General features: G+C 36.7%; 1 protein-coding gene across 2 annotated transcripts in view; it reads left to right on the forward strand.

The window, feature by feature from the left end:
* Positions 1-133: 133 nt before the first annotated feature.
* The window catches only part of Atg3 (Autophagy-related protein 3), a 423,862-nt gene continuing 397,185 nt past the window's right edge, over positions 134-26,810 (forward strand). Inside the window, exons 1-2 of one of the 2 annotated variants that reach the window (XM_090381993.1) lie at positions 134-267; positions 13,928-13,969. In XM_090381993.1, the coding sequence (XP_090238119.1) occupies positions 196-267; positions 13,928-13,969 (114 nt within the window). In that variant the 5' untranslated portion in view covers positions 134-195. The remainder of the gene's footprint in view (positions 268-13,927; positions 13,970-26,810) is intronic. The other variant, XM_090382001.1, reaches the window with a different exon arrangement.

Consider the following 26,810-nt stretch of genomic DNA (forward strand, 5'->3'; position numbering starts at 1 on the left):
TTTCCAAACAAATACACAGTTTTGCTTTTGGTTCGAGGTTATAAATGGGGTGTGCATATGTGGCGAGATTGGGAAATTTTCGGTGTTTTGATTTCCAGCAGGTAAAAAAAAAAAAAAAAAAAAAAAAAAGGAGTGAAAATCAGCTGCGGAAAGTGTAGGCGCCATTCAATTCCAATTTTAAAGCGATTCTTCACGATGCAGAGTGTGATTAACAGTGTCAAAGGCACTGCTTTAGGTGTCGCAGAATTTTTAACTCCAATTTTGAAGGTATGTAAAATTCTGTTATGTGTATGTATATATATATATATATATATATATTCTTCATAATTTCCAACGTTGCATTACTATACGTATTTAAATTTTTTAAGCTATTGCTAGGGCAATAAACAGTAAACGGATTCTAACCTTACAATGCACTCAAACGATTGTAGAACAAATTGTTGGGTTTTTTTAACATGTTAGAAATATCACAATATGCCATAAATTATTAACTGAATTGTATTACTCCTTGATCCAATACCATCAAATATGCATGGCCTATATGTAGGAGAAGATGAAATTGTGCAAAAATAGGAGTCTTGTGTGTCACTACTTTAAAAAAAAATCACTGGTTTCATCCAGCTATAGTATTCCAGGTATTTACAAAAGAATGTCAAGTAGACATTCGGAACAATCGATTTCCCACCTCCCTGCCTCCCCCCCTAAAAAAAAAAAAAAAAATTAAACCATTTCTTTATAATGAATAGGCGCATTATAGCCAAAGTAGTTTATGCGCCATCAAATCCCCATAACAACAATATTTTTAAAATTTTTATATTTAATTAAAAAATATATTAATTTTATTTATAAAAAAAATTTAATTTTATTTTATGACTGAAATTTATAAAATTTTATTTATAAAAAAACAAATATAGTCAATTTTTTTTCACATATTTGTTTTATATCACAGAAATACCTATATAGGTATTTCTGTGAAATAATTATTAAAATACATATTTTAATAATAAAAACAATATAAATTAAATAGAATTAAATATATTTTTCTGCGGAGTGGATATTTCTTAATAATTTTTCATTATTTGCTATTATTCATAATATTCTATATGGAATTAGCAAAATAGTAATTAACTTGTATTGCTTTCAACATTTCTACGGTCAGTTGTGTTTTTTTTTTGATGTCCACAATTTACTTATTACTGAAAAAACTCAGGTATATCAAGCTTAATATCAAAATTTACAGATGATACAAAGATTGGCAGGGTTGTTAATTAATAACTGTAATGACAGTATGCTACTGCAACAGGATCTGGAAAAGTTCGGCAGATGGGCTGAGAAGCAGCAACTGAAGTTTAACATTGGAAAATGCAAAGTACTGCATATGAATAGCAGCAATCCCAGAGAAATGTACCAACTGAGTGGTGTTACACTCAGGATAGTGGGGAATGAAAGAGACCGGGGGGTAATTGTGCTGTCAGATATGAAGTTGTTTGATCAGTGCAGACAGGCTGCCAGAGTACATCATGGGGTCTTGTCAATGATATACAGGAATTTTGCTAGCAGGGATAAGGAGGTGATTATCCCCTTTTATAAATCAATGGTCAGGCTACACCTTGAGTACTGTATATGGGTCTGGAAGCTTCAATTTAGGAAGGATGTAGAGTTGCTCGAATGAGCACAGAGAAGGGGAAGGGGTGCTCTTATGAAGAAAGGCCTAAGTTCTGCAAATTGCAGCGTCTCGAGACTTGGTACCTGTGAGATGATCTGATTGCGGTGCATAAGGCCCTGAATGGATTGGGCAGGCTCAATGCTGATGGGATTCTTCTTCTTGCATAGATTACAAACCTGAGGGGGCATAAACTGAAATTGTGGAAAGACAGTTGTCAAATAGATGTGTGGAAAAAATTTGCCTTTCAGCCAGCGGGTAGTTGATTGCTGGAACAAATTTCCATCTGTCATTGTGGAAGTTGATATCTTAAATAAATTCAAGGAAGAAGTGGACAAATTCTTGAAGCAAATGGATGGGTGAAATGGGAAGTTTTTTTTTTTTTTTTTTTTTGGCTGATGCTGTATAAGCTTGATTTCTTGCATCATGTTGTTGTTGTTTTTATTTGGTTTTTAGGAGCATTAGCAACCAAGGCCATATTGCTCCGGGGATATGCGGTGGTCATTTCCTGACCTTTATGCATCCTCCGTATTTGGTGGTCATGGGCTTGAACCCCGGTCTAATCAAGAAGACGCACTGCTGCTCCTGCCCACCTGGCTACGGAGGCGCCCTTGATAGTTGGTTTTTTGGTTTTATATCCTCGTTGGGGCACCTAGTGCCTGGGCATATCCTAGAGGGTTGGATATGTACTTAACTCTGCCTCTTTAACCTCAAGCTTAGCTCTCAGAACTACATTCTGTTACTGCAGGTTCAAGGCGGGCCCTGAACTGAATGATCAGCCTTCAAAGTACAGTAGTGATTCTTCCTGTTTGGTCTGGCATGTTTCAGTCTGCAGTCTTATTCATGATTTTATTCTCATTCTATGATTTTATATCAAGAACAACAGGAGAACCATGTCAAAGTACCAAAAACTTACCAGACAATATAGGTTTGTCACTACCGCAGTTTCTGCCTGCAGTCTCGGTGAACAGACGGTGAGTGTATGTTATCGGTATTTGCAGTAGAAATAAAGAACGATGTATTGATCAACACGTAGTTGTGACAGACAGTAACATCATAGCATTATAGTGACATTATGATACTTTTATATACAAAGAATATTTCTTTCATTTCCTATTATTTTCTAACCCAACGTTTAAGGTTAGGTTAGGAAAAAGAAGAAAATCTTTTCCTATTATTTCCTAACCTAACACTTAAGGTCAGGTTATGAAATATAACGAAAAATTAAGAAACCTCCTTTTTTAAGCCTAACCTTAAAGACTTGTAAAGAAATGAGTAATGTTGTTTTTTTAATAGTGAAAACACTCATGAACTCCATTAATTTGCCTTTAATAATGAGAAAAAACTGACCATTACATTGTCTGTCACATCTACGTATCAATCAATATATTGTTATCAACTTCTACTGTCACTACAAATAACATGCACTATCTGTTTACTGAGAATGCAGGGAGCAACTGTGCCGTAGTTGCAAACCAGTTTGTCTGGTAAGTTTGCCGTGGTTCTCATGTTGGCTTTCTTTTTGAATATTGACTGGAATTTGGAGGTTGGTCATTCACATAGTAGCAAGATGTTTCTGGAGTTACGGATAACTGTTTTTTTTTTACATGGCCATTGTGAGAAAAGCAGTGAGATACTCTTTGTCTAATTATCAGCAATGACTCTTCATACATTCTAAGAATTTGTAGAAAAATGAACCACTAAATGTGTATTGATGTGGGATTTACTTAGATGTAAATATTGTTAAGGGTAAAGGGAAGGGCTTTTGCTTTCACAGAGCTAACTACAGTGGTCTCAGATTTTTTAAAATGTATTCAGTGAGACCAACTGTGATGTTAAGAGCTATTATTCAAGGTTTAGAAATATGTGAATGTCAGATGAACTGATCAGTCTAGTGGCAGAGAATTAAAATGCATAGTTTGCTCTTAAATTACAAGGAGATATATAGCACTACAGTAGGTATAAACTAGTCTGCAATCAAGTCATGAAGTGTGTTGGAAAAACTATGGCAATTTATGAGAAGTCTCTAGCACAATATATAAAGAAAAGTAACAAAAACTTTATGTATGTAAATACTACAAGGAAAGGGATGAATCACATTGGTCTGCTAAATGTGAATGGCTTAACTTCTGATGATCTAGCTCAGGTCACAGAAAAACTGAACAGATATTTTGCATCTATGTTTACAGGAAGAAGCTCGTATGAGTGGGGATGTTGGTAGTATGTCAAATCACAGAGAGCTAAATAGTTGTGATAAATGAGAGAAAAGTTGAAGATAAAAGTAAATGAGGCATCTGGATGGATGGGATATATTCAGTTATATTATGAGAGAGAGCAAAAAACGTAAGTAAATCTTCAGCCATAATTTAAAAAAAAACCCAACAAAGACGTCTTTATTTAGATAAACACTGGAAGGAAGGGGATGAATCATATTAGGCCCTTAGACTAGTGTTTATCAACCTTTTTTTTGTTCGCCCACCTCCAAACAACCACATTCTTATTATTGTACCTACATACATGTACGTCTACTATATTTTACTAGAAATAAACCTCTACATTTGAATTCTAAGTGCGTACAGTGAGTTAACTTTTTTTGTACTTACATAGTTTGTTTGTTTGTTATCTGGTTTTTAGGAGCATTAGCAACTAAGGCCATATTGTTCCGGGGATATGCGGTGGCCATTCCCCAACCTTTCCACATCCTCCGTATTTGGTGGGCATGGGCTCGAACTCCGGTCTAATCAAGAAGTGTGTGATATGCACTGCTGCTCCTGGCTACGGAGGCACCACTTATTTAGTAAAACAGATGATTGGACCACTTTTACGCACAAGTTTTGTGTTGCGCAACAAAATGTCGAAATACAGACATTTATTCTCATTATAATATCGCTTCTACAAAAACAATGTTTAAAAGAAATACAAACATTTATTCTCATTATAAATAACAAATATTAAAAACAATACAAACATTTATTCTCGTTATAAATAACGAATTTTAAAAACTCAGTGACATTGTTAAGCTTGTTTTGTTGAAGCCAGCAGTTCAATTCGTGGCCGAGTAGAAGTTAGGGCAAGAATGATCGCTGACTCTGGATTCAAACAGTTTCTGTCCTTAACTTTTATCGACATTAAGGCAGAGCAGCGTTGTTCACACAAATAAGCTGAAGGAAATACGAGAAGCTTTAAAAGAGCTTCATTGCTAATTTCTTTGAACTTTTTTCAAGTTTTGAACCAAAAATCATATATTTTGAGGCTTTCAAAAATTGTTTTCAATGAGTTATCTGCTGCAATTTCTAATGAACTCTTTTAAAATGACTGGCATATGGCATTGGCTGTGACGAAAGGATTTAATACCCAATCATTTGGTTTTTCTTTGTTCTTGATATGCAGAAAATACTGTGTGAAGGCTTCACTGAGATGCACCAGTGCTTTAAAAAGCCTTGAATTTAGTGCTCGAGTCCAGTCCATGACAAAAGTCATGACTCGATGACTTTTGTCCAGTCATCGAGGCCGCTCCATCTGTAGATATACTGATACACCATTCCCACTGGAGTCCTAATTAAAGTCGCACAAAATTATCCAAAGTTTGAAAAATATTTTTTCCCTTTGTTTGTTCTGGCATCTGTTTACAACCCAGTATGTCATCCTTAATAGCACCAATTTCAACATTAAAATAGCGGACAATCACAATACCCTGGGCATTGTTTGAAATGTCTGTTGACTTGTCGATTTTGACTACCTTAATCCTTAATAGCAACACTCATTACTTCATGCAACTCTGGAGTCATATTTTTTGCAGCCAAACTGTCTGTGAATAATAAAATGCTGCCAGCCGATGTCAGGATCGATTTCACATATACTTGCAATAAGACCACTTTTTTTTGTCCAGTCATCGAGGCCGCTCCATCTGTAGATATACTGATACACCATTCCCACTGGAGTTCTAATTAAAGTCTCACAAAATTGTCCAAAGTTTGAAAAATATTTTTTCCCTTTGTATGTTCTGGCATCTGTTTACAACCCAGTATTTCATCCTTAAAAGCACCAATTTCAAAATTAAAATAGCGGACAATCACAATACCCTGGGCATTGTTTGAAATGTCTGTTGACTTGTTGATTTTGCATTGAAAATCTTTTATCCAGTTTGATGTTTTCAACAGTTTGCAGAATGTGCCATTTCACAAATTCGGTGAGGCACTTCCGTAGCCAGGTGGGAAGGAGCAGCAGTGCGTACCACACGCTTCTTGATTAGACCGGGGTTCGAGCCCGTTACCACCAAATATGGAGGATGCAGAAAGGGCAGGGAATGACCACCGCATATCCCGGAGCAATATGGCCTTAGTTACTAATGCTCCTAAAAACCAAATAACAAACAATAACAAACAAACAAATTTGGTGACCTACAGTAGTATCAGAAGTTGGTATGCTTTTTATTATGTTTGAACAATTTCTGTCAAGCATTTTATCAGTGATAATTAAAGCACCAGGAACAATGAGTGTTTCAACTGCTGGGTATGCTTTTTATTTTTAGCAACTAATAAAGCTAATTTGTAAGATGTTTCTAAAGCATCTTTAGAATTTGAAGTTTGGGTAAAACTTTGAATAACTTTTTGATTTTTTTATTATAGAGTTAGCTTTGCGCTTAAAAATATCAATAGCTTTATCTTTCGATTCGACATGATTTGTTACAAGATGTCATTCTAATAGAGTGGGCTTCATGCAATTATTAGACAAAGTTTGATTGCATATTACACAGACTGGAAGAGGCGGATCACACTTGTTTGAAATGAAACCATAATTAACATAACTTTCGTCATAATAACGATGTTTGGGTTTAGAATCGGCTTCCAAAGATTTGGTGGTATTATGTTTAGTTTTAGTAGATTTTACAACAACATTTTCAACACCACTCGGCCTAGATGGAATAACAAGTGTAACTTTATTAGATCTTTGCAATTCATTATTTTCACTACATACACTGCCGTTCTCACCTTCACGTTTTAGCTTTAAACTAAACTTATTCATAATGGAGTATTAAAATAATCACATTGAAGAATTAACAGGAAAAATCGCCACACAACTGCAACCCACAAACTCATGCATTTCACCTGTCTACCTCTGTCATTGTCTTCCAGGTTTTCTTTTAGCTCCTCTTGGGTACCATTCTGTTATTTTCTTAGTCCATCTGTCATCATGATTGCATGATTGATAAGAATGTCCTTTACTTGAGTTTGCTGTCTAATCCACGTGTTTCTCTTCTTATCTAACAGTCTGATTCCCGACATAATTCGTGCCATTCATTGTGTCGTTCTCAGCTTCTCTTCCATTCTTTTGGTGAGTGCCCAAGTTTCACTTCCATAAGTCATGGAAGTGACTTATGGAAGTAAAATAATGAACATTGGTTCATTATTTTACTTTTCAGACAAATTGGGATATTGCTCCTCAGTATGTGGCTATATTTCCTGAATGCTATTCATCCAAAATTTATTCTTCTCTTGTCTTCCAGCCATTTATCATTATTACAGCCAATGAATTGTCTCAGACAAGTATATGACTCCACCTTTTCAATTACTGCTCCTTCAATCATTATATTCCTTTCTGTGGCATACTTGTTCATTACTTTTGTTTCAACCATATTCATCTTTAGTCCAAAATCCTTACTAACTCTGCATAACTGACTGTTTTCTTCTCATTATTTGGGATCGTGACTTATGACCACAATGTCATCTGCAAATCGTAAATGGTTTAGGTACTCTCCATTCACATTGACTCCTTTCTGCGAGCAGTCTAATATTCTGAAAGCTTCCTCAAGGGCAGCTGTAAACAACTTCGTAGATATTGTCTCTCCTTGTCGAACTCCTTTCTCAATTTTAAATTTCCTACTGTATCTATAAATTGTCGACTCTGTCTTTGTCTAGTCTAATAAAAGAGGTAGTATTCTCAAATATTTTCTTCAAAATTATAATAATGGGGTATCTATGCCTCTTCTTTTCAGTGCCCTAAACATTGCCTTATGCTGTATGGAGTCAAATGCCTTTTCATAATCCACAAATGCCAAGCTTAAGGGTGTTTTATATTCATTTGCTTTCTCCATTAGCTGTGATATTACGTGAAGGTGATCCATAGTTGGGAATCCTGTCCTAAAGTCAACTTGCTCTTTCAATTGATTCTCATCAAGTATTCTTTCTAATCTGTTAGTAATGTCCCTTGTGAACAACTTTTAAATGTGGAGTAACAAGCTAATTGGTCTATAATTTACAATTTCTGATTTATCTCCTTTCTTATGCAGCGAAAGTATGATTGCATTATTCCACTCCTTAGGCTTCACACCTTTTCTAATACATTTTGTGAAAAGCCTTGCCAGTTTTAGTGTCACATCTCTTCCTCCCAATTTTAACAACTCTACAGTAACTTCATCTTCCCCTGGGGCTTTCTGATTCTTCATTTTCTTCAACGCATATTCTACCTAATCAGGAAGGATATCGGGTATCTCGTATGTGTTACTAATTTGTGATCCATCTTCCCCACTGCTGGCATCATTCCCTTGCTCCTTGTATAATTCTCTATAGTAGTCTTCTGCTATTTGAATTATGCCTTCTCTTCTATTTATAAGTAGACCACCAGTATTCTTCAGTTTCAGTATCATTTGTCTTTCTGCTCATGGCTGTTGATTTATATCCTTTGTTTTCCCTTAATGCTTGTACTTTTCTTGTGTCCTCTCTGATTCTCTATCTAATGGCTTTGCATAACTCAGTATACTCAATTTTCTCCTTATCAGTGTTTATCTTGTTCTTCATTTGTTGTCTTCAGTTCATCATGACAAATGTTTCTTGATTAATTTTTTCTTCTCTGGATTTCTTTTTACTTGGGCTTTATCACTTTCAGAAAGTTGTAATATTCCTCGTCGATATCTTGCTCCTGAGCAGTCTGCAGAAGCTAAAAATTGTTCTTAAGTTCCAGTTCATACTGCTTTTTCTCCTCTTCTGTTTCCTCAAAATTCTTCGTATTATTTACTCAAGTTAGTTTTTTCCTTTCTTTTCTTACATCTATATCGAGTGTGCATCTTGCCATTCTGTGATCACTTCCAACATTTACCTTGTTGGAAGTGATCGCATATATCTTCTGTTAGTGAGGATGAAGTCGATTTCATTAGTTAATCTGTTTGGGCTCTTCCATGTCCGCTTTCTGTTCTCCTTTTTCTTGATAAAAGTGTTCTTTGCTGACAATCCTCGAGATTTTGCAAATTCCACAAGTCTTTCATTTCTTTCACCAATTCTAAAATTTCCTATAGTTCCCCTTTCTGCACTTTCTTAGATGACTCTCATCAACCGGTAAAATACCACCACTTTGCTTATTGGAGGCTTGAAGTGGTGGAACCCATGTTTAGTCTCTAGAGCTAAGTTACAGTCAACCCTTCCCTATCTCTTCCATCATGCAGCATGATTAATGACTTTTGAGGTTATGATGAACGCCGTGGCGAGATCCAATATTCCTTACATTTCGAGGGTACAGCTCTAAAACGGTGTTCGCAGGCCGGCCGCTAGTTAGTACACCGGACCGAACCTATTGGTAACTCTCTATGAGGCTTCTGGATCAGCTAGTGTATAATCTTGCTACCTCTACTCTGCCAGATAGTGACTGGAGGGAGTCCAAGTAGTGTGTATGCGGGGAGCATTGTCGAGGCCACGTTATGTCAAGGATCTGGGTATATTCTTACCACGTGTATGCCATCTCCAAAAATTTCATTACTTCATACAGCATGTCCCACCCACTTTTTCTTACTATTGAATACACCATGAATTGTCAAACTAATAGAGCAAGCTTATCTGTGAAAAGAAATAAACCAACCAAGCACTTCCTAATTCATTTCACAAATACACGTGGTCTCAATTCTAATCTCAACTATGTCCATTTCCACTTGCAGTCCGCCAAACCCCATGTACTTTTTCTGACAGAATCTCAGTTATCGGTTGATTCAACTACTGCTCATCTCAGATACCCAAATTATTCGCTGTATGATTCCTTTTGCCTCAAATGTGGTACTTGTGCATATGTCCGTTCTGATATTCCCTGTCTGAGACTTGGCAGTTTGGAATCTCCTCTCTTTGATCTTCTCTGGCTTAAAATCTCTCTACCTCATTGTGTCAAATTCATCTGTTGTCTCTACCGTTCTTCCAACTCCACTAATCACATGGAGCTCTTTGACTTCCTGTCTTTGCAACTTGACTTTCTCCAGTCCAACTTTCCTAACAGGGAGGTAATTTTCCTTGGTGATTTTAATGTTCACAACTCCAGCTGGCTTAAGTTTTCAAGTCACACAGACCCAGCAGGTCGAGATGCTGAGGCTGTGCAATTACTAATGACCTAGCACAGATTTTCATTTACCTACAAGATTACTGGACAGTCCTAATCATACAGCCAATACTCTTGATCTTTTTCTCACAAACAACTGTTCTAAGTACATGGTCGAAGTGAGTGGTCCTTTAGGCATTTCAGATCACAACTTGGTGATTCTCTTCTGCAATGGAACCTTTATCTCATGGCTATTCTCAACCTCGTGTTGTTTGGCATTACAAGAATGCAAAATGGGATGACCTGCGAGACTTCTTTTCCTTGGTCAGATTACTGCTTCAAAACTTCTGATGTCATCGTTTGCTCAGATCGTGTCAGTGAAATTATTCTTGCAGGAATGGAATCCTTTATCCCACACTCCACTTTAAAATCTCGTCCTTTATCTAAACCTTGGTTTTCCAATAAATGTGATAATACTGTTCAAGAGAAGAATGTTGCATATTGTAATTGGCTTGTTTCTAATTCTCCAGTTTCATTTTCTGCCTACACCAAAGCTCACAACAATTGTAAAGCAGTTATTAATCAGTCCAAACTAGAGTTTGAACAGGCTAAGAGTAGAAAACTTGCTTCTTGCCCTAATGGTAGCTGAGCATTCTGGTCTCTTGTCAAAGCTATCGGCCGCAACTTTTGCCCATCTCTGCTCCCACCTCTGTCCAAACAAGATGGTTCTGTTGTCACTTCAGCCAAGGATAAACCTGACCTGCTAGCATCCCATTTTTCTTCCAGCTCATGTATTAATGATCTTGGTAAAACACCTCCCACCATTCCCAACATGCTCCATTCAATGCCTCCTATGGTCTTCCGTCAAAAGGATATCAGGAGGAATTTGGAGAATCTTGATGCTAAGAAAGCTCCAGGTCCTGATGGTATTTCTCCACTTGTTCTCAAAACCTGTGCTCCTGAACTTACTCCTATTCTTTGCCGCCTTTTTTCTCTTTCTTATTCCAAAGGTGTTTTTCCTTCTGCTTGGAAATTTGCTCATATCCAGCCAGTTCCTAAAAAGGGTGACAAATTCCTCCCATCCAGTTATCGTTCCATTGCAATTACTTCTACTCTTTCTAAAGTAATGGAGAAATCAATTAACCGCCAACTCTTTAAACTCCCTAGAAACCTTCCGTCTGATCAATGATCGCCAGTATGGATTCCGTTAGCATCGATCCTCTGGTGATATTCTGGCTTATGTTACCCATTTATGGACTAATTCAATGGAAAGGTTTGGTGAAACACAAGTAGTTGCTCTTGAGATCTCAAAGGTTTTTGATCGTGTTTGGCATGAAGGTCTTCTAAACAAGCTTCCATCTTATGGTTTGCAAACTGTTTTTAGTAATTTTTGGTATAATGAATTTAAAGCGGCCTGTGTTGACATTGAAGATCGACATCGGGCGGGCAGGCCAAGTCACAGCGAATGTGACTTGGCGAAGACCGTTTTGCATGCAAATGTGAATAACTTAAAGAACGCCTGTTTTGGACCACACTTGCATGGTAATTGGCATCTGCTGTGAAGCAGCAGTACTGCAACACTGCACTGGGGGTCTTTTTGAATGTTATTAATGGATCTGTCTGTCTACCGCGTTTTATCTGAATCCCTTTCGCTATTATTAAGAAAAAGATGTATTACCTTGCTCTTTGGAAATCCATTAGAAGGGCAATGTGGGAATAAAGATTGGAGTGAATGTTTTTTATATAATGCAGTTTTGATTCATTTTGATATTTTATTTGTGATGTAATTTTTTTTATTTATTTTATTTATCAGTGAATTAATATAAATGTTATATCTACAAGTTAGTGTAATGCATCAGTTCTGTATATTGTAAATCACCAAAGTTTTAGAAATGGCATCATTTTCCTTAAATCTCACATTGTGAATGCCTTCAGAACGAGCTGCTTGTCATTGTACTATAGTTACTTATGTCAAATAAGTAACACTTCCCCATTAGCGAAGACTTGTTCCTTATTCTCGGTGAATACCACCACGTAGATTGCCGTTTGAGGGCTAGTTGGCCTTTCATCGGTGGGTGGTTAGTTTCTCGGTAGTTTAACGACTGACAACCCAGTTATGAAGTTAACTTCACAATATGAGAGATGTTAAACAGTATACAATAGTTAAAGACAAAAATAAAATTTTGAGTTAAAACCTCAAACCACGGAATTTACAAGACATACTAGTTAGTGCAGTGCATCAGTTCTGTAGCCAGGTGGGATGGAGCAGCAGTGCGTAGCACACGCTTCTTGATTAGACCGGGGTTTGAGCCCGTCGCCACCAAATACGGAGGATGCGGAAAGGTCAGGGAATGACCACCACATATCCTGGAGCAATATGGCCTTAGTTGCTAATGCTCCTAAAAACCAAAACAACAGCATCAGTTCTGTACATAAATCACCAAAGTTTGTGAAATAGCATCATTTTTCTTTCATCTCACCTTGTGAATACCTTCACAACAAGCTGCCTGTCATTGTCAAGTAAATTCCCTGATTTGTGTCTTTACCACCAAATTTTATTTTAGTCTATAAATGTTCAATTAATTAATATAAATAGTAATTTGGAACACATGAATTAATTTTTTCCAATGAATGATCACTTATATTATTAATTAGTTATTAATTACCTATATATTATTAATTTATTTTATATATTTATTTATTTTTCTGCTACTTTATGCATGTATTAATAAAAATACCTATAAAATAGTCATTTATTTGAAAAATCTAGAAATGAAATGTGTCCCAACATGTATAACCACAATGTGGTCTGAATGTGTTATTGAGTCTGATGTGCATTGAAGGATATTGGTTACTTCAAATAATTTTAGGAAGGAGGTCAACGAATTCAACCTCAATAGCCCCAGTAAAAAAATGTGGCCAGAAAATTGTTTATGGTTTTGTGGGATTTGAAGACGAAATTAGAGAAATCACAGCTGATTTTCTGGAGATGACTTAACTGCATTAGAAGTTCAAGCAGGTGGTGTTCAGAATATGCTTTCTCTCATTCTTGGGAAATCACAAATGAATATCTGGTCTTTCTAGAGCAGCAGGAAAAGTCAGTTGATTGAATGCATTTCAGGAGCAGTCACAATTTGCCATGGGGGAAAAAAAGCAGATGACCGTGACTTTTACAATGTCTAGAAGCTGGCATGGTAACTTTCAAAGAAAATTTATCCAGCTTGAAATATAGAATAACATATTCAATCCATGCTTGTGGCAAGTCATCATATAATTTTCTAGATTCATTCTTCAAAAAGGCATCAAGTGACATTGTCTTTCCTCAAATAAATCAGCCAGATTTTCCCATAAATGCTGTTTCAGTGCCACGATCATGATTAAAGATGTTCTTCTTTAACTGCAAATATAGTGTTCCGTATTCAGTCTAAATCAATTTAGAATTGAAAAGAATAAGAACTTTTCTAAACATCATCATTGTACTTTTTATATGATTTTCAAATTGATTAAATATTCTCTTTCTATTCACTTATGTAAAAAAAAAAAAAAAAAATTGCATATCAGCAACTCAATTCCATTTTACATTGTTTCTGTGATAAATGATGTTCTGATTAACATAACTTTGGCAGCATTTTTTTCTTGGAACCTAACTGGCTGTATTGGTCCTCACCAAAAGTATTAATGTAGTGGAAGATGAATTGCATTCTGAAGATAAATTTAAATGACATCTTAATGTTTAAGGGAAAAAATTTTAACTTAATAGCGATAAATGTAAAATATTGACTAAGTTTAATAATGTAAATTACCATAGAATACTGCCTGTAAGGGGAATAACTAATTCTATTTTGCCAACAAATAAATACTTGTTTTTGTTTTTTTTGCATTTACCTCGAAGTCATTTACTTTGCTGTGCTGTCAAGGTAAATGACTTCTTTTATGATGCTATAAACTTTCCTGTATGGTTTTATATTGCAGGAGTCAAGATTTAAAGAGACTGGTGTTCTGACTCCAGAAGAGGTAGATTAGTAAAAATTAATTTATGACAAAAATTAAACAGAAGCCAAAATTTAAGAATATTTCACTAATATTTATATGTATGTGTTACTAAAATTCTGTACAGTATGTCAAAACATGTATTTATGCAAAGAAATAAATAGCACATTGGTCCACCTTTGGCTGTAATTACTGCTTCAGTGAATTTAAGAAGGCTTTCTGCTGTTTTTCTGGTAAAAACTATGGCAAGAGTTAGCTAAACAACCTTTTTAATGCCACTGAAAACTTTCCTAAGAAATTGGCGTGATTGGCTAATTAGCTGACGGTCTATGACATTTGGTTCTTTTTAGCTCTTCCACTAATGATTGTGTACATATGTGATTTGCTTCAATATTTTTAGTGTTCATCTGCTATTCATGTTTGTTTTTTATCTAACCAGTGAATATTTGATGCCATTAGTGTATTAGTCGCTTTAGCATCCATTTCTAGATTCTGGGCTCTTTATTTTGCAAATTTATTTAAGACTGATACAGTAATGCTATTGGGTATGTCTATATTGCAGAAATTGACTACAGTACTAAACAGTAGCAAAATATGCTGTTTTCTTGGGACCACTCAGAAACAACTTTTTAAGCATCCTAACATTAATTAGGTTAGGTTACCTAAAAGGTCGCTGACCGGGCTAGCCGGGTGGGTAAAGTGCCTGCCTGGCAACCCAAAGGTCGTGGGTTTGATTCCCGCCTCGGGCTTGGATCAAAGTACTGCAAAAACCTTGGGAGGTGCATTATGGCCACAGAAGCCTATGCGCCAACAACTACCAAAAAAAAAAAAAAAAAAACCCTAAAAGGTCTGATTCTGTGTGATTGCTAACTGAGACACATGAAAGTTTTTTTTACTTTACTTCTGAAGAACCATTCAGTTGACTGATGTCAACTGAATGGTTGACTTAAAAGTTGTGTGAGTGCTCCTGAGAAAGGAGATCATGTTATTTTGAAAAAAAAAATAGAATTTTTATTTTGTTGCTGTTTAGTACTATATTAGTACTACAGTATTATCAGTTTCCATAATGTAGCCACAGTGATACAACCATGATGCAATAACACAGTAGTGTTATTGTATCATGGTTGGATTACAAAAATTTGCAAAAGGATAAATATTCCTGCAGACATGAATGTTGAATACATAGCAAAAGTGAGGGGAGATTGCAGAACATTATGCTTGCAGGAGAAGGTGGTCTGTTGTTTACTAATTAAACTTCACTTTATCCTTGTTTCATACTTTAGTCAATATCCATGACATAACTATACACAACAGTGTGATTATATTACGGTTAGGTTACCAAAACGTGCAAAGGGAGACTCCAGAAATTCATGCAGAGCAAAGTAGCAAATGCAGTGGGCAACTGCAGGTGACTTTTTTGTACAGAGTGAGTAGCTGTTGTGAAGACAAATAACACCAAGAATTAAAGAGAAAACCAATTTTTTTTTTTAAATGTGGCGGACGCAATATTTGTGATTTGCTTGTGCCAAGAGAGATAAGAAGTCCAAGTAATCAAGTCAAGGGTCCTTGAGGTTGTCACAGACATTCTCTCAGATATGCCAGACCAACTGTACTTGCTACTTGGGAGTCTAAATCGATGGACTGATATTTGGGTGACATTCAAGTCAAGTGGACCAAATTTTGACAAAGTCCGAATGGTCTGTGACAGCCAAATCCTCTGCTTGCACCTTCACGATGGTGGGACTGTTAGTAACCCTGGGTATAACCTCCATGCACATGCACACTGTGGGTGACCACCCAGGTGTGATCCAATGCAAGCAAGGGTCGAGGTGTGGCACCCACACCACATGGAGGAATGCCACCCCTCTGTATTACTAGGCACTACTAGATGCTAGATGACTCTCATCAACCAGTGAAATACCACCACTTTGCTTATTGGAGGCTTGAAGTACTGAAACCCATGTTTAATCTGAAGAGCTAAGTTCCGGTCAACCCTTCCCCATCTCTGCCATCATGCAGTATGACTGATGAATTTTGAAGTTGTGATGAACATCGTGATGAGATCCAGTATTCCTTACATTTCGAGGGTACAGCTCTAAAACAGTATTCGCAGGCCGACCACTAGTTAGTACACCGGACCGAACCTATTCGTAACTCTTTAGGAGGCTTCCGGATCAGCTAATCTTGCTAATCAGCTAATGTATAATCTTGCTACCTCTACTCTGCCAGATAGTGACTGGAGGGAGTCAGAGTAGTGTGTATGTGGGGGGGCATTGTCGAGGCTGTGTTATGTTAAGGATCTGGTATTCTTACCATGTTTGTAAAATAATAAGAGGTGTTTACCTCAGTATAGTAGGTAGAATACTTCCGTATGATACTCTCCAGAAATTAAAACAAAAAAATCGAAAACTTACATTAGAGTAAAAAATAAATAATTAAAAATCAATTTAACGCAACTAAAAATTAAAAAGAATCTAACGAAAATATTCAAAATGATTTTCCTTTCTGAAGCTGACAATGCTTTTTGACCATATGCCGTGATCATAGGAATGAAGATTACCGAATAGGGTCGAACCTGAAACTTAAATAGTGATTATTTGTCTTTGCGCATGCATGTAAAGGTCCATGCATCGGAGATCAAATATGGCTGCCGAACATTAACAGAATTCTCGTGTAATTTAATTTCTACGATTTCTGCATTTAATAGTCGCGTATAATTACGTTGAACATTAAGTATTTTGGCCTTGTTAAATACAAAAGTATGTTTTTCGTTAATGGCATGAAAGGCTAATTCTGACCCTGCTACACGAGAAGCACGAACCGAGGCTTCGTGTTGATTTACACGAATATTCAGAGAAGATCTCGTCAAACCTTGGTAAGACGAGTAGCAATCACCGCAAGAAATGTTATATACTAGATCATTAATTTGTGTTGCGAACGCGGAAAGAATCGAGCGATTGTTCAGTGTAGTGTGTAATTTCCGTATTGGCCATGATTTTAAATTCGGTATCTTTAAAGAATCTATTAAGCTGTTTGTGCCACTGTTCAACATAAGGGACAGAAATAAAGTATTTTTTGATATTACTATTGTTGGTTGGTGTAGTATTTTGTATCCTATCCTTAGCCTGTACCCTAATTCGGTGTGTTGTGGCAAGGGGATAACCCCTGTTTAAGAACCTGCTAGTTAATATTTGTATTGCTGAGTCCAAAGCAGATTCCATTAGTAAATATTTATAGGCATGTAGAAATTGATTAAAGATAATCGATCTTTTGTAGGTGAACAGGTGATAGCTATTATAATGTCGAGGCTGTGTTATTTCAAGGATCTGGTATTCTTACCATGTTTGTAATATATACCGTGTTTGTAGGTTTTTGATAGATGCTAAATTGGATTTTATTGTGGCTAGGCCAATACGAAAATTACAATACGTAACATACTTAATGTTCAACGTAATTAGCATTAGTAGAGGCATATGCTGCAAGAAAGCAAGCTTATGCAGCATCAGCCAAAAAAAAAAAAAAAAAACACTACCACTTCACCCCTCCGTTCATTCGAAATACCTATCCAGCTGAGCCTTAAATTTCTTTAGGCTATCAACTTCCACAACATGGGATGGAAGTCTCTTCCACCAATCAACTACCTTGTGGCTAAAGGCAAATTACCGCACATCTATCCTACATCTATCTTTTTTTTTCTCAATTTGAATTTATGCCCTCTCAGGTGATTATTCTGAGCAAGAGGAAGAATCCCATCAGCATTATGCATGCTCAAACCATTCAAGGCTTTATACACCTCTATCAGATCACCTCACTGGTGCCTAGTCTCCAGACACTGTAATTTGCAAAACTTAAGCCTTTCTTCATAAGAGCAAACCTTTGTACCATTCACTAATCTTGTTGCCCTTCTCTGTGCTCGTTCCAGCAGCTCTACATCCTTCTTGAAATGAGGCCTCCAGACCTGTATATGGTACTCAAGGTGTGGCCCGACCATTGCCTTATACAAGGGAATAATCACCTCCTTATCCCTGCTAGAAAAATTGCTGTATATCATTGACAAGACACAATGAGCTACTCTTGCAGTCCATCTGCACTGCTCAGAAAACTTCATATCTGCCTGCACAATTACTCCCTACGACCCAGTTCGGTAATTTTCATTCCTGTGATCATGATTATACAGTCGAAAAGCGTTGTCAGCTTCAGGAAGGAAAATTGTATTGAATATTTTCCTTAGATTCTTTTTAATTTTTAAATGTGTTAAATTGGTTTTTAATTATTATTTTTTACTCTAATGTAGAGTTTTTCAATTTTTTCGTTTTTAATTTCTGGAGAATATCATACGGAAGTGTTCTATATAATATATTGAGGTAAACTCCTCTTATTATTTTACAAATATTAATATGAACGTATTGAGTATTACAGCTCTGATTCATACTATCTAATTCTTACCATGTGTACACCATATCCAAGGCGCCTCCGTAGCCAGGTGGGCAGAAGCAGCAGTGCATAGCACACGCTTCTTGATTAGATCGGGGTTCGAGCCCGTGACCACCAAATACGGAGGATGCGGAATGGTCAGGGAATGACCACTGCATATCCCCGGAACAATATGGCCTTAGTTGCTAATGCTCCTAAAAACCAAATAACAAACAACAACAACCATATCCAAAAATTTCATTACTTCCTACAGCATGTTCCCCACTTTTTCTTACTATTGAATATACCATAAATTGTCAAACTAATGGAGCAAATATACGTGGTCTCAATTCTAATCTCAACGATGTCCATTTCCACTTGCAGTCTGCCAAACCCCATGTACTTTTTCTGACAGAATCTCAGTTATCGGTTGATTCACCTACTGCTCATCTCAGATGCCCAAATTATTTGCTGTATGATTATTTTGCCTCAAAGTGGTACTTGTGCATATGTCCGTTCTGATATTCCCTGTCAGAGACTTGGTAATTTGGAATCTCCTTGTTTCGATCTTTGGCGTAAAATCTCTCTACTTCATTGTGTCAAATTCATCTGTTGTCTCTACCGTTCTTCCAACTCCACTAATCACTTGGAGCTCTTTGACTTCCTCTCTTTGCAAGTTGAATTTCTCCAGTCCAACTTTCCTAACAGTGAGGTAATTTTCCTTGGTGATTTTAATGTTCACAACTCCAGCTGGCTTCTGTTTTCTAGTCACACTGACCCAGCTGGTCGAGATGCTGAGGCTTTTGCAATTACTAATGACCTTGCACAGATTGTTCATTTACCTACAAGAATACTGGACAATCCTAACCATGCAGCCAACACGCCTGATCTTTTTCTCACAAACAACCCTTCTAAGTAGACGGTTGAAGTCAGTGGTTCTTTAGCCACCTCAGATCAAAAATTGGGGATTGTCTCTTCTCCAGTGAAGCCTATCTCATGGCTATTCCCAACCTCGTATTGTTTGGCATTACAAGAATGCAAAATGGAATGACCTGAGAGATTTCCTTTCTTCTTTTCCTTGGTCGGATTACTGTGTCAAAACTTCTGATGTCAACGTTTGCTCAGATCGTGTCAGTGAAATTATTCTTGTAGGAATGGAATCCTTTATTCCACACTCCACATTAAAATCTTCTCCTTTATCTAAACCTTGGTTTTCCAATAAATGTGCTAAGGCTGTTCAAGAGAAGAACGTTGCATATCATAATTGGCTTGTTTGTTTCATATCGTAATTAGCAGAAAAAGAATCTTCAGATTCATTTTCTGCCTACACCAGAGCTCGCAAGAATTGTAAAGCAGTCATTAATCAGTTCAAACCCGATTTTGAACAGGCTAAGAGTAGAAAACTTGCTTCTTGCTCTAATGGTAGCCGAGCATTCTAGTCTCTTGCCAAAGCTATTGACCACAACGGTTGCCCTTCTCTGCTCCCATCATCTGTCAAAACCAGATGATTCTGTTCTCACTTCAGGCATGGTTAAAGCTGACCTGGTAGCATCCCATTATTCTTCCAACTTCTGTATCAGTGATCTTGGTAAAACACCTCCCACCATTCCCAACACACCCCATTCAATGCCTCCTGTGGTCTTCTGTTAAAAGGATGTCAGAAGGATTTTGACGAATATTCTGGCTTATGTTACCCATTTATGGAAAAATTCAATGGAAAAGTTCGGGGAAACACAAGCAGTTGCTCTTGACATCTCAAAGGCTGTCGATCGTGTTTGTCATAAATGTCTTCTAAACAAGCTTCCATCTTATGGTTTGCCAACTGTTTTTTGCAATTTGCTTATCCAGTTTTCTCTCTGATCGCTCACTGAGGGTGATGATAGATGGCTCTCTGTCTTCTAACTTTTCCAATAATGATTTCCATTCTTATGGGACACTATTTCCAATAGTGTCCCCCAAGGTTCAATTCTTTCCCCCACTCTTTTCCTCTTGTATATTAATGACCTTCTTCCATTGACTGGAAATCCTATCCATAGTTTTGCTGATGATAGCATATTGCATTCCACTTTCCATTTTGAGAAACTTTGCCCTGCTCAATCAAATTTATCTTCTCGAATATCTGTTACCAATACCTTAAATGCCGATCTGCAGGTAATTTTCCAGTGAGGCAAAGACAACTTAGTTTATTTCAATTCTTCTAAAACTCAGTCTTGTCTTATATCTTGCAAAAATGATTCTTCTGCTCCTATGCTTATCTTTGGTGACACTCTAATTTCTAGGCCAAATGATATACAGGCATACCTCGAATAACGAATAGGATGCGTTCCACGAAATTACTTCGTTAAGCGAAACTTCGTTTTCAGAGGTAAAAATACTATGGCCAGAATAGGGATACGTTCCTACCTAAAGAAAATGAAAAGCTTTTTTTTTTCGAACAAAGAAAAGTTTTATTAAATAAACAGTCAACTTACATACAAAGTGAAATCACATTTTAAAATAGGAGTCTAAAGCTGATTGCTTATGCTTTTTTTCTCTTTCATTTAACAATTGCCTATACGGAGTTATTGCATTTAACACTGATCGCTTAACAATAAAACTTCTTCCTAAATCAGGATCATTTTCCCTAAAAAAATTTTAAACGTTTTCAATGTCATTTAAGCACCTTTTTAAATCTTTGGTTGTTAACACTTTTTGGGCAGGAACTTCTTTAACTTCGTCTTCATTGCTAACAAGGTTTTCTAAATCTTCCACTGAAAAACCATCATCTTCTGCATTCAATAAATTTCTAACATCCTCTTCATCGACATTTTCGAAACCTATTGATTCAGCCATCTGGATAACTTCATTTCTAATTTCTTGGATGTTATTTTCTTCTAGTACAACTTCTGGCCATATTTTGCGCCAAACTCCATTTAAGCATTTCTTAGTGACTTCTTTCCAAGAACTATCAATGTTTTCAATTGCATTTTTAATGGTGTAGTTTTTCCAAAAAGTTTTAACTGTCATTTCCTCTTTATCCTCTAGTTCAGTTAAATTGCTTAATGTTCGACGCAGATAATAAGCTTTAAATGATGCTATTACTTCCTGATCCAATGGTTGAATCAGGGAAGTTGTGTTTGCTGGAAGAAACACAACTTTTACAGGAATGCGTGTCCAACGTGTTAAGATCAGTAGGATGTCCCGGAGCATTGTCTAACAACAAAAGAGCTTTTTCTTCAAAGTTGTTTTTTTGACAATACCGTTTTACTTCAGGACAAAAGTGGTTAACAAACCAATCAGTAAATAACTCCTTGGTAACCCACGCTTTTCTATTTGCTTTCCATATTACAGGTAACATTTTTATGTTACCTTTTAACGCCCTCGGATTTTCTGAATGGTAAACTAATAACAATTTTAATTTATAATCGCCAGAGGCATTTGATCCAAAGAGTAACGTTAAACGGTCTTTAGCTGCTTTGAACCCAGCAGCTGATTTTTCTTCAATAGAAATGAAGCTTTTTGTTGGTAGCCGTTTCCAGAACAAACCGCTTTCGTCAACACTGAACACCAAATTTGGTGGAAATTTTTCACGTTCAATTATTTCCTTTAGTTTTGCTGGAAACTTATTTGCAGCTTTTCCTGTTAATTTTACACTATGAATCCTGGCCCGTTTTTAAATTTCTCGAACCAACCACGAGAAGCCCCAAAGGTTTCCTTAATTTCTTCAGTTTGTTTAGATTTCAGGTGATTAAACTGGAATATTTTTTTTTTTTTTATGTTAAATGGGGCTTGAAATTGCGGACTTTGTTATATCGAAGCTTCGTTATCAGAGGTAACGTTAACCGAGGTATGTCTGTATCTCTTTTGGGAAATACCCTGACTTCTAATCTCTCTTGGCACAAGCATATTAGAAATATTGCTTCCTCTGCATCTAAAAAACTTGGTTTTCTCTTTTGCTCTAGATGTTACTTTTCTTCCAAACAATTGTTCTCTCTGTAAAAATCCACCCTACCATGGAATATTGTTCCCACATCTGGGGTGGTACCCCCAAAACCTCTCTCAGGCAGATTCCATTCAGCAGAAGGCAGTTAGATTAATTAACGTCTCCTCTCTAACAGAGTCTCTCCACTTGCTGTCTCTTAGACGTACTGTTTCTGCTGCATGCCTTTTCTACAGATACGTCCATGGGCACTCTTCTGAATTGGCTTCTATAATTCCCGCTCTCTCTATCAAAACAGTCCAAACATGTGCCACCATCGGCCATCTATTCACTTTCCAACTTCAAACTCACAGAACCAACTTTTCATCTTTCTTGTGTATTAATTCAACTGCCATTTTCTGGAACAGCCTTCCTTTGTACGTATTTCCTGAAAATTAGTCTACAGAAGTTCAAGTCTAATGTCAACAAATATCTTCTTTTATCTTCTCAACCTCCAATCCAAGCACGGTACTCAGTACTATAGGTTCTAATACCTCTCGTGTTTGGCGTTTTTATAAAAAAAAAAAAAAAAAAATCCCTACGTGTGTTACCTCACTTGCCCTGATAGCTTAAGTTCTATATTCGACTTTCCCACCTGGCCTTTTAGGACAAGTGGGAAAGCTCCTTGTCCCACTTGCCCTAATCGCATTATATCCCATTTGCCCTAATCGCATTATATCCCATTTGCCCTATTCCCACGTTTCCAATGTGTGTAGGTAACTGTGTTCTATTTTTTTGGAGTGATAAAAATTGACTTCAAAAACATAATGAAAAAAATAAACAAAAATAACAGCAAAATAAAAAATACAGAAACAAAATAAAAATTGTTAATAAACAATTTATTTGTAGAAGAATAAGTGAAATTTACCCCAACACATTAAGTAGAACACTTCCAAAACATTTATGTATAAATGTTTTGATGTCAAATAAAGAAATAAACACAAGTTTAAAATACAAATACAAATTATTAAAGTTTATATTATACTAATCATTTAGTGGAAGAAATTAACCAACTGTTAGCACAGAAGTGTAGAAATCGATGTCCCCGTTTTGTCTCTCTGCTGTGAATTTCATTAATTTCTTATTAATGCCCTCATTTTTACAAGGTCAAAGATTTCCAACATTTATTAATCATAGTATACTCTTAAAGTTAGCTTGTTGTGTTTTTAAATGGGTAATCATCTCCCATATATTAACATGATGCTGCCCCACAGATTTGATAAGAAATTGGAAGATGAAGAATTTTTGCTATTTGAACGTGGTGGGGAGAAAAGATTCTTGGTTTTGGAATTGCGGAGTTTCAGATTCTCTGCAGAAATCCAGGAAATGCTAATTAAATGGATGGAAAGTTATTTAAAGTTATTCTTCAATTATTTCAGTTATTCTTCAATTATTTATATTCTTCTTCCAGATAAATCAAAATCAAGTTACAATTGCATGTTCTAATTAATTCTACAGAAAGCATTGCACAATGGGGCAACATTTCAACCAAGAAAATTCCAAGTTGATTACAAAAGTGCTGTGTGTGTCAGATCCACAGAAGAAACATTTTCTGATGCTGATGTTAAGGGCTGTTTATTACATTTCGTGGAAATTACAACGTTTAGGATTACAATCAGCATACATTAAGGAACAAATTGTCAGAAAGTTGAAGTCAATGGTGCAATGGCATTTGTTTATCTAGAGGAAGCTTGGGAAAGAATGATTCAAGAAATTCCACTGCCAGTACATCCTTCATATGAAAAGTGTGAAGAACTTATAAAATACTTTGAAACTAATTGGATTGGACACACTGCTTGCTTTCTGCCATTATTGTAGAATCATCATGTCTAATTTCGGTTCTTGAATCATGTGGAAGGATGGCATTTTACCACGTTCAAATAGCAAAAATTCTTCATCTTCCGACTTATATTCATACAGGATAATCAATTCTGATAATGAATCTGGAAGACAAGGTTCTTCTGCAGTCTTTGAAGTTTTATCAGAAGCTATATGAAGCATCGATCATATATATATATATGTTCTCATAGCTGGGCAATAGTAGAAACAGCTTCATAACTGTAGTAACTTCTTTATTCTCCTTTATTTGTTCCACCACTTTCGTTCTCAATGTTCTGATATCAGGCTCATGATTATTACGGGCACTTTTTGCTTTAATAATGGCCCCATCCTTTGCTTTGATAACTGTTGCACGCTTCAAGAAGTTGTGGTGTGTTACAAAGTGTTTAAGGTGACATTTCTGGCAGTTTACCGATACCTATCATCATACCATGCTTTTGTTTCAGGTGGACTGGAGAGAGGTCTACTTTTTTTACCTGGTTTTTCATTTTCCTTCTTCTATTTTATTGGTATAATATTGGTAATGTTGTTCTTTTGATCATCTGGTCACTTAGCCAAGGAGCCCATGGAACACCACCAGCCTGCATACCAACCATGATGTTCAGAATATGGGAATAAAAGTCACCTCAGGCTTCCACTACACAAGAATCCTGGTTCAGGATAAAAAAAAAACTTGGCACTATCCTATTGGCTAAGGGATTTTTTCCTCACATGTAAATTGACTGCTGGCAATGCCTCTTGCCTGTATGCACATCAGCTTTCTGGGAGCTTCTGAGAGTGTCAGCAAGTAAGAATTTAATCTATTTGTATTTACCTTGGATATTCTGTTTTCTATTGTAACGGCAGTTCAGAACTTAAACTTTAGAAGCATAACAAGACACAAGTAATTATAGACCTGTGAGTTTAACTTATGTTCCAGGAAAATTAATGGAGGCACTATTTATAAAGAAGCACTGCAGGATCATCTAGACAAGACTTCAGTTATAGCTCGGACACAGCATGGTTTTGTTAAGGGGAAGTCTTGCCTGACCAATTTGATTGGATACTATGATGCAGTCACAAAAGAACTGAATGCCGGGATTAACTTTGATATTATATACTTGGATCTTAGAAAGGCTTTTGATACTGTTTCACATGGAAGACTGCTGCACAAATTGGAGCAGTGTGGCATTGGAGGCCAATTGCCGCTATGGATAAAGGGGTGGTTGAGGGGAGAAGACAGAGAGTGATTATGAATAGACACTGCTCATCGTGGACTAATGTTATCAGTGGAGTCCCTCAGGGTTCAATGTTGGGTCCATTATTGTTTTCTGTATTTATAAATAATATTGATGATGGTATATCAAGCTTAATGTCCAAGTTTGCAGACGATACAAAGGTTGGCAGGGTTGTTAAGGACACTACTTACGCTATGCTGCTGCAATAGGATCTGGAAAGGTTGAGCAGATGGGCTGAGAGGTGGCAAATGAAGTTTAACATTGACAAATGTAAAGTACTACATATGGGAAACAGCAACCCCAGAGCAACGTATCAACTCTGTGGTACTACACTGACAGTGGTAGAGAATGAAAAGGACAGATATGAAGTTTTCTGAGCAGTGCAGACGGTCTGCAAGAGTAGCTCAGTGTTTTGTCAATGATATACAGGAATTTTTCTAGCAGGGATAAGGAGGTGATTATTCCCTTGTATAAGGCAATGGTCAGGCCACGTCTTGAGTACTGTATACAGGTCTGGAGGCCTCATTTCAAGAAGAATGTAGAGCTGCTGGAAAAAGTAGACAGAAGGGCAACAAGATTAGTGAATGGAACAAAGGATTGCTCTTACGAAGAAAGGCTTAAGTTTTGCAAATTACGGTGTATGGAGACTAGACACCAGCGAGGTTATCTGATAGAGGTGTATAAAGTCTTGAATGGTTTGAGCATTCTCAATGCTGATGGGATTCTTCCTCTTGCTCAGAATAATCACCTGAGAGGGCATAAATTCAAATTGAGGAAAGACAGATGTAGGATAGATGTGCGGAAATTTGCCTTTAGCCAGCGGGTAGTTGGTTGGTGGAACAGACTTCCATCCCTTGTTGGGAAGTTGATAGCCTAAATAAATTTAAGGCTCAGCTGGACAGGTATTTCGAACGAACAGAGGGGTGAAGTGGAAGTTTTTTTTTTTATTTTTGGCTGATGCTGCATAAGCTTGCTTTCTTGCATCATATGCCTCTACTAATGCTAATAATTTGCAAATTGTAATCGTATTATTAGTGATTGTAACTGTAATATTCTAAATTATTCAAATTTGTAAAACCCTTTCTATTTTCTGTCTCCCCCCACCAACTGTATGGTCTGATGATGGGTATCGGTAAGATGCCAGAAACATCACTTAATGGGTCATTAGAATGAAAGGGAATGCAAATATACAGTTATATTCCTGCTTTGGGCAACTGACAGTAAAACACATCTACCAAGTTGGGATGCAATTAGGGCAGGTCACCATTACTGCAATCATTCATTAGGGCATGTGCGATTAGGACTTACATAATTTTGGCAAGTCACCATTAGGGCAAGTGAAATAAGTCAAATTCACTTGCCCTAATCGCCTCTGAGATTAGGGCATATGAATTAGAGCAAGTGAGGCTAAACCAACCCCTAGTAGAGGTATGTGATC

The sequence above is a fragment of the Mastigoproctus giganteus genome, chromosome 1 (genome assembly GCF_048544385.1).
Source record: "Mastigoproctus giganteus isolate SK-2022 chromosome 1, ASM4854438v1, whole genome shotgun sequence".
Lineage (NCBI taxonomy): Eukaryota > Metazoa > Arthropoda > Arachnida > Uropygi > Thelyphonidae > Mastigoproctus > Mastigoproctus giganteus.